The following is a 14,323-nucleotide window of genomic DNA, read 5'->3' as shown; positions in this document are numbered from 1 at the left end:
TGTAACAGAATTCAAATTCAATTTATATCTTACCAATTTTAACCTTTGGTAAATGTCCCATTTTCCTTCCAGGCTAAGCAATAAGAAATAATTTGATTCAGAACAAAAATGTATTTCAAATGAGTCATATATCACTGATGTATTAAAATTCCATATCTCTCTGTCTGACTTGTTGAATGAATTAGACTTTCCATGGCTACATTAATTTGCCAAAACCTCCCTTGTTTCATATTAAAAAAAATCATATTCTTGGGAGAATTTATAAATGGAACATGTTCTGTTCCAGTCCAACGTGTGTAATAATTAACAAAACTCTAGGCTGAGACAATCTTATAAAGGCTGCATTGAAGGAAAAATGAATAATCTTGTGCATCCCTATTGTACAAGACAATAAGATTTTAAAAAAAAAGGGTGGTGGGTTTGGGCTTTTTTTTTTTTTTTTTTTTTTTTTTTTTCAAGAAGGGCTACTGTATTAGGAAAACATTCGTACTAGAAAGGATTATGAAGTACTGGAATATACTGCCTGCTGAGACTGGTGTGCCTCAAACACCTGTGATATTTAAAATGACTAAAAACACCCTGGACAAATCTGCACCAAGGTTAGCCACAGCACAGCTTGAAAACATTCACCTTCCTGCCAATTCTGTCATTCTTTGGTTCTTAGTAAGGATTTACACCAATGTTCCTAGCAGAGTTGTACTTCCTATATAATAAGTACTGTATACTTTTCAAAACAAAATAGCTCGCCTTACCTAATTCTAAATGGAGGATCATCACATTTTGTACACGTAACAAAGAAATCAGTGGACGTGTTTATTTATTGTGATTGTCGTCTTTTAAAACATATTATTACTGTCATATTTTAAAATGTGTTATCCCAATTTTTCAAAGGAAAATTTGGATTACATAAAGCATGATCTTCCTAATCTCAAGCACAGAAAACTGCAGAAAGAGCATAAGAGAACACAGATTGTTTATTTTCGGACCTAAATGGAAATAGTTATTTTATTTCTGGGTATACCACCATATTTCTCACAAATACAGCTGATTAAAGTACAGAAACGTCAGGTTTGGAACAGGGGTAAAGTCAGAACTGATGAGTTTTAACACAGAATAACATTAGAGAAAATTAATACCAAATCTAAGTTTGTATTTTTTTTTCATGTTGTTGTGTTAAAATTAATTTTTTTTTCCTCACACAAAGGAACAACACAAATACTGCTTTGGTAAAAGACTTTTTTCTATGATGTTCCTGAACTATGTGTAAAATACATATAATTAACACAAAATAAAGCTTCATTAAGTTTCTGCTGTAGAAGACCCATTCTTTTGCACACAATTCTTTAGTAATCTAAAATACAATTTATGGCAGTACACAAAGTAGTGCTGTTTTATAAATGTTTTCAGCCACACACATAAAAAAAAATCTTGCCTTTTCCATGTTGATTGTTGCAAATTAAAGGATCTAATTTGAAGTGATGTACATTCAAGTATAACTTTCTGTGTATAGTTAGATGTACTTCACTACCAAACAACGCTACTGTTTTTACACAGAAAAGTTAAAGAAAAGATAAATTAGCATACAAACCAGAACTAATTTCTGTACTTGAAGGAAAGCTCAATCACTAAAATTCAGGCTTTCATCCCTCATATTCCACTCTTTTATTGATCAGCTGTATTCAGCCCATTTAGCATACTAAGTATTTGAGTTACTCTTTGCAAAAATTGTTTCATGACCCATTGTTTTGTCAGTCATTTACCACACAATTCTAACTGGTATTTTAGTAAACCTTTCTGAATTTCTACAAAATCAAAACTGTGTAAGACTAAGGGCTAAAAATATCACTGTAAAATAAAATAGGATCCTTTGACAGTACAAAAAGCAACGGGCCTCAGAAAATACTGGGGTTTATCTCATGTATTGCTCCTACTCCTAAGAAAATCTAGGACAGGATTTGACTTCAACAAGTTTGTATTTGTATGTGTGCACTGTATAAATCAAGCACTCAGCTTTTGGACTGATCTGAATACTAACTGAATAGTCAGCAAAAGAGGAAACAGCTGAAATGTAATTGCTGTGAAGTCAGGACAGATGTACTAACAGAAGACAAAACTGAGTACAGTTACACAGAGATAGTCAAGAGAAAAGTCTGGTTACACTGCATGCCAACTTACTGACTCAATTGTTTAGTGAGTGGATCCAAAGATTAAGGATTTATTACTCACATCCCACTGAAAACTTCAACCAGAAAATTGCAGGGAATATTAAAGCAAGAAATACCACATTGTTTTATAAGATTCCAGTGTAAACAAAACTAAATCCTTATTTTTTTTTATCTCATGCTGTGCTGTCTTCATTTCACAGGGTGAAACAACACACATAGAACAGAAAAAATGAGAAATATCTCACTTAATGACACAGTGCTTGAAAGATACATCCCTGGTTCATATAGGTAAATGTGCTGTGGTCAGCAATGAAGTTTTAAAACACTTAGCATCACCTCAGTTTTGATTACCACTAAAGTAAAGGTTTAATACATCAACTAAACAAAGAGGAGCATTAAGTAGAAGCTATATTCATTAAATATTCTATAGAAAAAAAAAAAAAAGAAAAAAAAAAGAACCACACACACAAAAAAAATGCCCCAACCACTCCCAAACTCATGGATATAAAAATAAAATATATGCTATGATTTTAGAGATATTGTCTTACTGGTTTTTGCAATATCAAATCCCATCAATATTGTGAAAAAGCAGTATTATCATTTAAGTTGCAGTCTACATAGAAGATGCTGTATGATTAACATATTTTAAAAGTCCAAGTGCAATATTATAAACCACATAGCACACACACACACAGACAGAATAATTCAGTATGTATCATAAAAAAGTACCTAATCCCTTTGCCATTATTTCTCTCAGCTTTTCTTCTAAAAATGTAAGTGGATCTTCTGGATGAGCAATAAATACACCACAAAGCAGCACCTGCAAAAAGAAACTGCAAATTAATTCCTTGTGTTTACAGCAAAGTACCATCTGGCTATGAAGCTGTTAAAATAAACAACAGTTTACCAGAATCTTTTAAAGTACTGCAAAACAGAGGCATTTGTTTTCATCAGTTCCCTTTCATTCAAATTTTAAAGTAATATTGTATGTATCAGCATAATTTCATTGGTAGACTTCTAAGTACTGAGTTTAAGATAGTAAAATAAGTGGCATTTCTTTAGCAATTCCTATAAAGAATTTCATTGCTTTTAATGTGGATTTAAAAAAAAAAAAAGAATGTATATAAGATTGGATAACTTTATTTACTTAATAAGAAATGGAAACTAAAGCAAGTTTAATACTGTGAGATAAAGAGTATGTTGAATGGGCAAAAAATTGATCCTGTAACCAACACTGAATACAAAATGCAGCTAAAGAATATTTACTTTCCAGGATTGATTTATAATACAATTTTACATTATCTCTTAGCAACAATGCACAATAACCAATGAACCATTTTTTCTCATTTGTCCTTTAGCTATCTTCAGCTAAATGACATGGATCATTTACTTTTGGACTTTCAGCTCACATACAGCAAGAACATTCAAAATATATTAATGTATATAGGCAAATTGCAGCTATTTAGGTGAATATTTATTGGAAATGATAAAAAAGAGTTCTTGTGGCTGGTAAAAATGTCAAAACATGGCATGCAATATTACTTTCCTTTCAAGACATGGCCTCTTGCTGTTACTAAATTAATGTAGAGCTTGTGCTTGAATGCTTTTCAGGATGCATGGTGGGAGGACAAAGAAAAAGAGGAAGGCTCTAAATCAAAGCCATGCTGTGGACAAAGAGCAAAAAGGCAAGTTGCCTGTCAAGTTGCCCCTCACCCTGCAGAGGCAGACAGCAGGGCAGGCAAGTAGAGGGAACAGCTCAACAAGCTGTCCATGCTCTCACCAGTACACTGTGTAGAAACAGAATCAGACAATAAGGTAAATTGGGAGCAATCTCTGGAGACAGTTGAAGAGAAGTTGTTGGGATGCCCCATTATTGGAAGTGTTCAAAGTCAGGCTGGAACAGTATTTTGAGCAAGCTGATGAAGCTGCTCATGGCAGGGTGGTTGCACTAAATGTTCTTTGAAGGTTCCTTCCAACCCAAACTGCTCTGTGTTTCCATTAATCTAAGTCAAGACCAATATGAAAAGGTGAAGACAAAATTAAAAGCCATTGTCTTCAGTTTAGACATCTGAATATTTACAACACTAGTCAACACACCAATTCGAACCTTAGCATCTTTTCAATCCTCTTAACAGAAATGTAATTTACAAGGTGTGGCTAACCGTTGAAAATATTAAAAAAAAAATGCATCACTTATGATTGTAATTCATGTCATGCAATATTTTAAATAACAACCACCTACATGTTTTTTTATCACAAATTTTGCTACGGGCAGATTTCCAAAGCCATTTCCAACATTGGTAAGCTACTCCCTCTGCTGGATAAGCCAGCATGTGACTGCCATATTTTATTTCCAGTATTTTTTGCCTTTCCCCCACCCCTTTTTCAAAGAAACAGACAACTTCTCCTTTGGGTGTTTTGAAAGCTCTCCAACTCAAGAAATCCCATCTAGCCAGTGATATACTGGAATGCAATGCCTCTGTTTAACATTTGAGAATATAAATTAAATAAGGAAGGAATTGTAACCCCTCGTCTTGCAATCCTCATTCAAGCACTCTTCAATAATGCTTGGACTAGGTGTAAAACAGGAAACAATTGTGTCAGTTATGCTAAGCAATTAGGTTTGTACAAATCTGGTTGTTTCTATTAGATTTCTACAAGTCTCTCAGCGATCTGGAAGATTCCACCCCCAGTGTTGTCACCCTTTCTTCTTAATACATCTTTAGCCATTTACCCTTCATGGCAAAATTAATTTGAGTCCCAGGGTAGAAAAACCTTAAGCCATCTCTTCATCCATGTTTACTTCTAACATTGTATGAATACAGCTACTAACTAGAGTGCTACTAGCTACACACAAGAGTGCTTGCAGGATTTTTGCCTGACTTTAAATGAATACTGTTTAAAAGCAAATCTGGATAAGAACTGACAGAAATCAGACAGGAAGGAAATTCTCAGATCCAGCAGGGAATCCTAAATTATCTGGACAAGATTACTTGGACTTCAACTTATTTGGACCACATCCAAACCACAAACGCATCATAAAAAGACTTAAGCAAATGTCCATTTTTTTTTATTTTAAATGTTCAAAGGTCTCATCTTAGATGCTCCTTAAAAAGACCAGTACCATCTCATCATCAAGTATCCTGTAACTTCATAAAGAAATTAACTAAATTAAATAAAATATATGGCTAGATATCAGCAAGCAACAAACTCTAAGAAACAAGAAAAACAAGGATAAAAATATTTTTCACAGGGTAATTTTTAACTGGTTAATTTAAAAATAGTCTTCTTGTCACTGTTGAGCAAGAAATGACACAAATCCACAAGCAGGCTGGTTCACACAACAGCCACTTTAATATGAAAGTTCCTTTCTTTTATAACTAGGTTTGACACATTCTACTTGATTGGCTAATTAACAGAAACATTTTTTTCACAAACAGTCTTTGAGAAGAACAGAAAAACAGAGTAGGAAAACACCTGCAGGTTGTTTATACTAAGAAGTTATCATAATTTCTCTACAACTACCTAAAAAGTCTCACAAGTCCATTGTGAGAAAACAAATTCCATTTTCTTGCTCTCTGACCAGGCTGTCACATCCACAGTCTTCCTTTACTCTTATCTTTAATTCTTTCATTTTTAGTTCATTAACCTAATTTCACTGCTGCTATAGCTATAATGTTATAACCTTTGCTTGGAAATAAAGAACGAGCTGTTTTTCAAGTTCTGAATCAAGAAATATACCCCATGCTGAGACATCTTATAGTTTGGGGTTTTGTGCTTATCAAGCAAAGAATGACCTAGAGACAGACTCCCAGGAGAAATACTCAGTCTACATGGCAGCACTGCTCTGTAATTATTGTAATTGGCTCAAGATCTCTTTATTAGTATTTCCATAGAAATCCTGGCTGTAATATCTGTTTGCAAATGGGGTCTATTTTGGCAGCTTAAATATAACACGATATCTCTTAAACTTGCATTTATGCACTGTGCCTTTTTTTGTTTGAAGGAAACTGAAAAACAGCTGCTGCAGATTCGGTAACAAGCAGAGGTGAACATGACAAACAGGGAGGAAAAGACAGAAATACAGAGAATCACTTTGCAAATTCAAAGGGCAAACCTACCAACACTGTTTCCCCCACAGTCCTTCACCCTGTGTCAGTTTTACTCTCTGATATTTTATGGAATCTATTTACTCCTGTGCCAACAAGAGTATCTAATCCAGCAGCGTATCTGAATCATGATCCAGTGTCATTTTTACGACTGACAGGCCGTTAGGAAGCATGGATTGCACCCACTGCACTCGTGAGGGAGGAATTACCTGGCTGGAATCAGAGGTTCTTCTGTAATTAACACAGAAGTTAAACTTATCAGGGAATGTGCCAGTGTAGTTCACCGGGTTCGGCTTCATTTCAATCCTCATTTTAACATACATTATAAAACAGAATTGCTTTGTTCCATCTTGTTACTGCGCCTAAAGTTTTCATAAATCGTTTGGTGCATGCTAGTGACAAAACGAGCAGACAAAATCATGCCTCGGGAAGCAGAGAGCAGTAGGGGGATGTGAGATGCTCCAGCCAGCGCTGAGGGACGCAACGGGCCGGGACCAGGGGCGAGGGGACCCTTCATGGAGGAAGGTGGCGATGGCTCCCTGCCACAGATGTTGTCGGGGGAGTTTGTGGTCCCACCGGCTCCAGTGGGACCAGGCTGCCGGGGAGCGTCGGAGGGCCAGGGGCGGCGGTCCCCCACTGTGGGAATGACGTCCCCGCGCCAGGGTTGCCATGGCGCACGACCGCCCTTCCCGTCGCGCCGGATGGGGCGGCGGCTTCCGCGGGCGAGGCGGTCGCGGCCGGGCGATGTGGGAGCCGCGGGGCGCGGCGCTGAGGGCGGCGGCGGCGGCCCTGCTGCTCGGGGCCGGCGCCTGCTACTGCCTGTGGCGGCTGGCGGCGGGCGGGCGGCGGGGGCGGCGGGCAGCGGCCAAGCGGGGCCGGCCGGCAGGTGAGGGGCAGGGCAGGGCAGAGCGGGGCAGGGCAGAGCAGGGCAGGGCAGAGCGGGGCAGGGCAGGGCAGAGCGGGGCAGGGCAGGGCAGAGCGGGGCAGGGCAGAGCAGAACGGGGCAGGGCAGGGCAGAGCGGGGCAGGGCAGAGCGGGGCAGGGCAGGGCAGAGCGGGGCAGGGCAGAGCGGGGCAGGGCAGAGCGGGGCAGGGCAGGGCAGAGCGGGGCAGGGCAGGGCAGAGCGGGGCAGGGCAGGGCAGAGCGGGGCAGGGCAGGGCAGGGCAGAGCGGAGCGGGGCAGGGCAGGGCAGGGCAGAGCGGGGCAGGGCAGAGCGGGGCAGGGCAGAGCGGGGCAGGGCAGGGCAGGGCAGAGCGGGGCAGGGCAGAGCGGGGCAGGGCAGAGCGGGGCAGGGCAGGGCAGGGCAGAGCGGGGCAGGGCAGAGCGGGGCAGGGCAGAGCGGGGCAGGGCAGGGCAGAGCGGGGCAGGGCAGAGCGGGGCAGGGCAGGGCAGAGCGGGGCAGGGCAGAGCGGGGCAGGGCAGGGCAGAGCGGGGCAGGGCAGAGCGGGGCAGGGCAGGGCAGAGCGGGGCAGGGCAGAGCGGGGCAGGGCAGAGCGGGGCAGGGCAGGGCAGAGCGGGGCAGGGCAGAGCGGGGCAGGGCAGGGCAGAGCGGGGCAGGGCAGAGCGGGGCAGGGCAGGGCAGAGCGGGGCAGGGCAGAGCGGGGCAGGGCAGGGCAGAGCGGGGCAGGGCAGAGCGGGGCAGGGCAGGGCAGAGCGGGCCTCACCTCCGGCGTGCGGCGGGGCCGGGGGAGGCTCCGTGGGGCCCGGCCGCTTCCCAGCCCGCGGCTCGGGGCCCGGAGGTCGCTCTGCGCCCTGCGACCGGCGGTGCCACAGTCCTGCGTACCGGCCCCCCACAGCCAGGCGGCGATTTGGAGCACGGTTTATTTACGTCTGATCAGTGTGTTTTCTCATGTTACTGCAGTTATTTGTGTTCCCCTATAATTCAAAGATAAGTGGAGTGTTTAGACGAGGATGAAAAACTATTCTGAAGTGAGCTCTTGAATCATCATAATTAACTTCTCAGAAGTCATCTCCAGTAGGCTATGACTAGTCCAGCAGCCACATCGGGTGTCATGGCACTTCAGCTCGCTAAATAATTCTGCCTCCAACCTGGCTGAAAATGGCTTTTATAACATTTGCTGCCCTTTTATAAAGGTCAGGTACTCCATAACATTATCCTGACTCAGAGGCAGCCTTCCTCCGTTGTTTTGAGTGATGCCATTGATTAGCAGAGTTCCTAACGTGGTGGCTGTTACTTTGTCGAAGGACCTCAGCATACTAGCGAAGTGTCATTATTATAATTTCTGGAAGTAGTAGTCTGTAAACTGGAAGTTTTGTTTCCGACAGTGCTCAGACAGATTTCCACATTTCATTTTGAGGACACAAGAAAAAACCCCAAACCATGTTTGGTGAATATTCCTAATAATTTTGTAGAGGAAATTTGCTATTGGTTAATCAGGAAGTAATGCACCTCAACCTCTAATTGTGTGTTCCTTTTATTCTCCACCTTCAAAAGAGGTAATTAGAGGACTCAGGAAAAGGATGGAAATCTTAGTGTCATAAAACAGTCTTTTTACCATGACATGGTGATTGGGCACAACATTTAGAACAATATATCTTACAACTGAGAGCTAAATTTCAGCTTTGTAAAAAACATTAAGTAGCAACTAAGTGAAATGTTTCAAACGTAGTATCAAGTATTTAATTTCTAAACATTGACAGACAGCAGTCTTCCAGTGTCAACCGATACCATGGATGTGGATGCTCTACAGAAGCTTATTCATTTGCTCCAGGCCACAGATGATCCATTAATTCAAGAGCAAGCTTTAATCACTCTCAGCAACAGTGCTGCCTTCTCTGTAAATCAAGTGAGTATTGTTCTGTAGAAAACAACAATGTCCAATGACAGCCAGTCTGGCAGAGGAGAGCTGCTGTTCTGCTAAAGAGTGACACAGGACTGAAAGCTAGGACAGCTTGTGCTCTAAAATCCATTTAATTTCTTGCCTTAATTTCTGCTGGCCCAAATAATATAATTCACTAGCTTCACAGAATGTATTGAATTATAATGTTTGGAGCACTTAAAGTCCATACAGAGTCCTGTATTTCAAAAGTGCTGTAAATGTATCTTTTGTTGCTTACAATTATGTAATGTTAATGAAAGGCTTGAATACTACGTTAAATACTTTCTGGTTCAGATCTAAAGATTAGTGAGATATTTTTTGCCACTCACAAAGTTGTGTGCTGTTTGCACATTAGCAATTTTACAACTATCAAGGTATCTGCAAATCATTTGGATATAGAATGCAGAAAAACTTTGAGCTGGATGCCAGTTTTCATGCCTTCTTAACAGTTTTAACCTCCAAGGTCCCACCCTTTTTGCTACTTATGATGGCTGTCTGTTCTGGCTTCTCAAAATGGCTTTCTTAATATAAATCTCTTAGAACAGAATGCAACTGAAACATAAAGCTCACTGGTCCATTTTAATTTTTTAAAAAGCAGTATTTTTTTTAAAGACGGTTACAGTCTAAGTGAGAAAGAGTAAAACAGTAATAAAAACAAGTGTAATGGGAAAAGTTTCATGACCTGTAATAATATGAAGCTATATCTTGAAATTCTGTCCTGTTCAGGCAGGACTTTTAGGTACTGCAATCTGTCTCAATTGTTCTATTAACTCATTATCAAGTAATTTCAATTTATTCTTTATAATGTAAAATGCTTTAAGCATACTTTGCAGACCATATTTTAAAAGCAAAGGTGATGTACCATTGTCAAATAACAGCAACTAATACTTTTCTTCCTAAGCAGGACCCTTCTTAGTTTCAGTAAAGCAATAAAGCAGTATCTGCTAACACTCTCTTTGAACATAGCAGTCAATTCTGAATTCTTCATTCACATACTTCACTTTTGTCAATATGGAGATGTTGAGGGAATGCTTCAGCATTTAAATTGAATTTTTAAAAATCCTATTAAATATCTTCTATATTTCAGGATATAATCCGAAATTTGGATGGTCTTTCTGTTATTGGACGGATGCTCTCCAACTGCGTTCCCAAAGTTAAAGAAAAAGCACTAAATGCACTTAATAATTTGAGCATGAATATTAAAAATCAGGAAGAGATTCAGGTAAGATTCTTAATGGGAAAAACCAAAGTAACCAAGACAAAGACATAGTATAGGTCCTTCAGCGTATTTTTTAAATACAAGCCAGGATGCCAAAATGGTTTGATGATAGACATACAAGTCAGCAGATCTGGATGACTGAAAGGATAACTTCACTGGCATTTACTTTTAAAATAAAAGACAGGAACCTATGCAGTTTATGTTCAGCATTCACAAAATACTATTAAACAGAGATTGTGCTGCTAAGATTATAGCAAAATTATGTGAGGTAAGATGATTTCCAAAAAGGCCTAGAGCATCACCAGTGGCTGTTTAACAGAATGGATTGCAGACTGAACTTGCCAGGACTCCTTAGGTGAGAGTGAAGAAAAAAGTAATTGAGCCCCTTGTATGAGACCAGTTTTTCAGGTGATACTTCCATCTTAAAAGTAAACTCTGTATAAATTATAACAAGTTCCTCTGGTAAATACAGTACATGCTATGGATATGAAAGGACTGAGCTGAGGCAGATTTGAAGACTTACTAGTTTGTTTCAGTAGCTTGATAAAAAGGTAGTGTGACTGCATATGGTAGTTTGCAGCTTCTTTAGCAATAGGCAATTTTTATTAAGTAGTGCTTGTCAGTATTTGTCTAGGTGTATAAATACAAAATAACTCCTTTGGTAAGGGTAAAGTATTTTTTAGCTCAGTTAGGGCTCCAAGATTTGTTGTCTACTGTCATCCAGAAGAAAAATTGGTAAAAACAGTAATTATTGTCAGTTGTCATTGCTGTTCCTATAGTGTGCTCCAGTAAATGCGCCACATGGTTGGAAGAATTTAATTTCAAAGCTTGTCCTTAGCTTGTTCTCAGTATTTAAGATGTTAGTTACTTGTAAGTTATTTTTAAAGCAGCTCCTTAAAGCAGCTGTGTCACTTCTGAGATGGAGAACAAAGCAATTTAAGTTTTCAGAGCAAGGTATGTTTCAGGAAGATTAGTGAGCATAATACTGTATGGTCTGCTTCTGTCATGCCACTAGAGTGTTTGAAATATTCAAAACAAAAACATACTTTTTTCGAAGAGCCTTTGCCATTCAGCCAACAATGATCAGGAAGTATTTTTGTTACTGTAGCTAGGCCATTGATACTATTTGTGACAGAAAATATGCTTTTATTAAAAACTATTCTCTATTTCCTCCCCTTTCCCCAGGTATTTATTACACAAGTTTGTAGGACTGTTGAGTCAGCTCCCCTGAACTCTGATGTGCAGCTGGCTGGACTCAGGCTGTTGACAAATATGTCTGTTACCAGTGACTACCACCAAAAGATGATAAACTCAATTCCATGCTTTCTTCATTTGCTTTCAGAAGGAACTGAAAGGACACAGGTACTGTGTAGTGTTATTTTTACAAGCCATTTATGAAGCTGCTTTGCTTGCCTTGTTTTTTAATGTTTTGGTAAAATGGTTTAGACTATGCCAAGAAAAACCAAATAGTCATTAATGATAACAGATTTTATGCACTAAAATGTGGATCTATATTAGTTTCACAACATAAATTCAAAAATGGGGAGGGAAGGGAATCATGTGATTGCTTTATCAGATCAAAACCAGTTTTCCAAAAAACACATTTCCACTAAACATAACACAGCTATTGTACTTAAGTACAGGAAGTAACATGGCCTTTTTCTAAAGACTAGCATCACAAGGTCCAAGAAAGCACAAAGGTGTATTTTTATATGCTTCAGATAATTATAAATGCAGTACTTAACCATCTTCTTTATATTTTAAAGATATTCTGCATTTGGCCTACTGGGATTTGTTTATGGGTCTTGCCTTATTTTGATGTTTAAGTCAATCTGAATTTGCTTCTAGCATGTCTATACCTTGGTTTTCCCTATGCCAAAATACTCAAGATACTGGTTAACCCATTTTGCCTTTTTCTTCCCAAATCTTTGACATTATTGATACCCATTACAGCTTTACTTACTGTTTTGGAGCTTTTAATGAACTTGAGCATTCCTCACTTCAGATTCAAGTTTTGAAAGTACTTGTGAACTTATCTGCAAACCCAGCCATGACAATACATCTTCTCAGAGCTCAAGTAAGGTTCTTGCTGCTTCATTTTATTTTTAGCATATATACATGTGTACGAGTTAAAATATTGCATGCACTAGAAAAATTTTAATGTATTAGAAATATATATGCAATTCCAGAATAAATTATAGACACTGCTTGGTTAAAATCAGTAACTAAGTGCACATTCTTTCACGGGTGGGCTTTATTCCAGAGGGTAGTGTAATACAGATGCTGTACTTAGAGAAGGAGAGGCATGGGACCTGTGCACTTGGAGACATTGCTTGTACTTCCTGTGTACAATTCCAAATAATCAACCTTCCCTTTCCACCAAAGAGGTAATACCATGAAGTTCAGTTTGTATTATGTAAAAGGAACCCAAAACTTCATTTCCAGACACACAGTCAGTATATGGATTGAAAACCATCAAACAGAACCAGTACTGTAAGTGATCCTTCTCAACTGCTGTTTCTATAGCTAACATACTGGACCAAACCCAACCAAATTCCACTGGAATCCCCACCGCTTTATTCAAATGCAGCAATAAAACTGTTGCCTCTAAGTGAACTTTCCCTGTGCATTTACTTATTTCTTCATGGAGAAAATTTTTTGACATTTGCTGTGTTGGCCTTGGCACACAGGTTTCTTTCAGTTTCAATTCCTCACAAAGAAAGTTGGGGGCTGGAATGGTGCTGCATCCTCATCCACTCCCCAAAGTAACATTCTTAAAATGTTAGTTACTTATAACTGATATAACTTAAAATGCAATAGCTTTTATTTGTGAGCTATCTGCCACAAGCAAAGCTAGTCCAGATAATGCTGTATTTTCATTATTCAAACAAGTTTAGCATAACTAAATATTCAGTTCTGTTTAGTGTATCATTTTGTCATTTATCATATATGTTAACAAAAACATTCAGGGCAAAATCAACCTGACTTTGATTTTGGAAAGGAAGGAAAGCATACCCCCTCTTCCAAATGGGAATTTTCCAAACAGCCACATTTTGGAGATTGAAAATACAAAGCATTAGCTCATTGATGCACAGGCCAGTCTCTCCTAAAGAGAAAATGTGCACACTGTGCAAGTTTCCGACAGGAGTTCACAGCATACTAGAATTTCATACAATTTCTTGTTTAGATGGTTTAGGTGCAGATTTTTTTCCATTTTCTGAAGTTTGATTTAGTTACACATACTTACTGCTGGTGATTAAGTATGGACTATTTCTTCAATATCCTAGGTGCCATCAATGGTGTTACTTTTTGACAGCTGTGTGAACAGAGATATTCTGGTTCGAGCCCTGGCATTTGCAGCAAACTTGAAAAAGAACATGAATGATGAAGAAGGCACCATGATTGAGGAATACAATGAAGACTCAGTTTTCTTCACACTCTACAGGGACTCTGCCCCATTCGCTCAGAGACTGGCTTCCTTGCTGCATCATCCTGACACAGAAGTGAAAGAACAAGTTGTGAGAATATTAACACAATAGTGTTGTTTTCTGAAAACAGACTGACCTGATGAAAATTATCTAATCTTGGCAATGCTATGCTAAAAAAGTCTGCAACAAGTAAACAATACAACAATGATGGAGGAAAAAAAAAGCCCTAAATACTGTCATTTTAATAGGCACAAATTATTTACTACAAAAGAGAATGCCATGTATTTAATACAGAGAGCATAACAGATATTTTTTACAAACAAGAGAAAAGCAATAGTTTAATTATTACTGATAAACCACTGCACAGTTGCTACATTTGTGCAATGGGGGCAAACAGTTAAAACATTAAAACATTTCTATGTAAAGTGAACATTTTAAATGGATGAGTGAAGTGAATGAAAATATCCTTTGCAATGTCAAAGACCTTTTTTTACTTTTAAGTATTTACAGCTGTTGAATAAATACCTCATTAGAATTGTGCATTAAAGATTCAGCAATCTGA

The 14,323-nt window shown here is 39.2% G+C and overlaps 1 protein-coding gene and 1 long non-coding RNA gene across 2 annotated transcripts in view; one reads left to right on the top strand and one right to left on the bottom strand.

Annotated features, from left to right (window-relative positions):
- LOC144246343 (uncharacterized) overlaps positions 1-7,954 on the bottom strand; it is a 19,201-nt gene extending 11,247 nt beyond the window's left edge. The window contains exons 1-2 of the long non-coding RNA XR_013340037.1: positions 7,939-7,954; positions 2,895-2,985 (exon numbers count right to left, since the gene is read on the bottom strand). This is a non-coding gene — a long non-coding RNA (uncharacterized LOC144246343). The remainder of the gene's footprint in view (positions 1-2,894; positions 2,986-7,938) is intronic.
- Positions 7,019-14,323, top strand: ARMC10 (armadillo repeat containing 10). The gene is made up of 6 exons (XM_077783646.1): positions 7,019-7,160; positions 8,936-9,081; positions 10,202-10,336; positions 11,519-11,695; positions 12,339-12,410; positions 13,621-14,323. The coding sequence occupies exons 1-6, from the start codon at positions 7,019-7,021 to the stop codon at positions 13,870-13,872; spliced, it is 924 nt and encodes a 307-aa protein (XP_077639772.1). The 3' UTR covers positions 13,873-14,323.

The sequence above is a fragment of the Lonchura striata genome, chromosome 5, assembly GCF_046129695.1.
Source record: "Lonchura striata isolate bLonStr1 chromosome 5, bLonStr1.mat, whole genome shotgun sequence".
NCBI lineage: Eukaryota > Metazoa > Chordata > Aves > Passeriformes > Estrildidae > Lonchura > Lonchura striata.
The sequence above is the reverse complement of the archived record's forward strand: the minus strand, read 5'-3'. Positions and strand labels throughout refer to the sequence as shown.

Excerpts from the sequence above, each read along its gene's own strand:
- ARMC10 (XM_077783646.1), top strand. The coding sequence starts at position 7,019 with ATGTGGGAGCCGCGGGGCGCGGCGCTGAGGGCGGCGGCGGCGGCCCTG. Across the intron at positions 9,082-10,201 it reads CTGCCTTCTCTGTAAATCAA|GATATAATCCGAAATTTGGA; the intron begins GTGAGTATTGTT and ends TCTATATTTCAG. Across the intron at positions 11,696-12,338 it reads AAGGAACTGAAAGGACACAG|ATTCAAGTTTTGAAAGTACT; the intron begins GTACTGTGTAGT and ends TCCTCACTTCAG.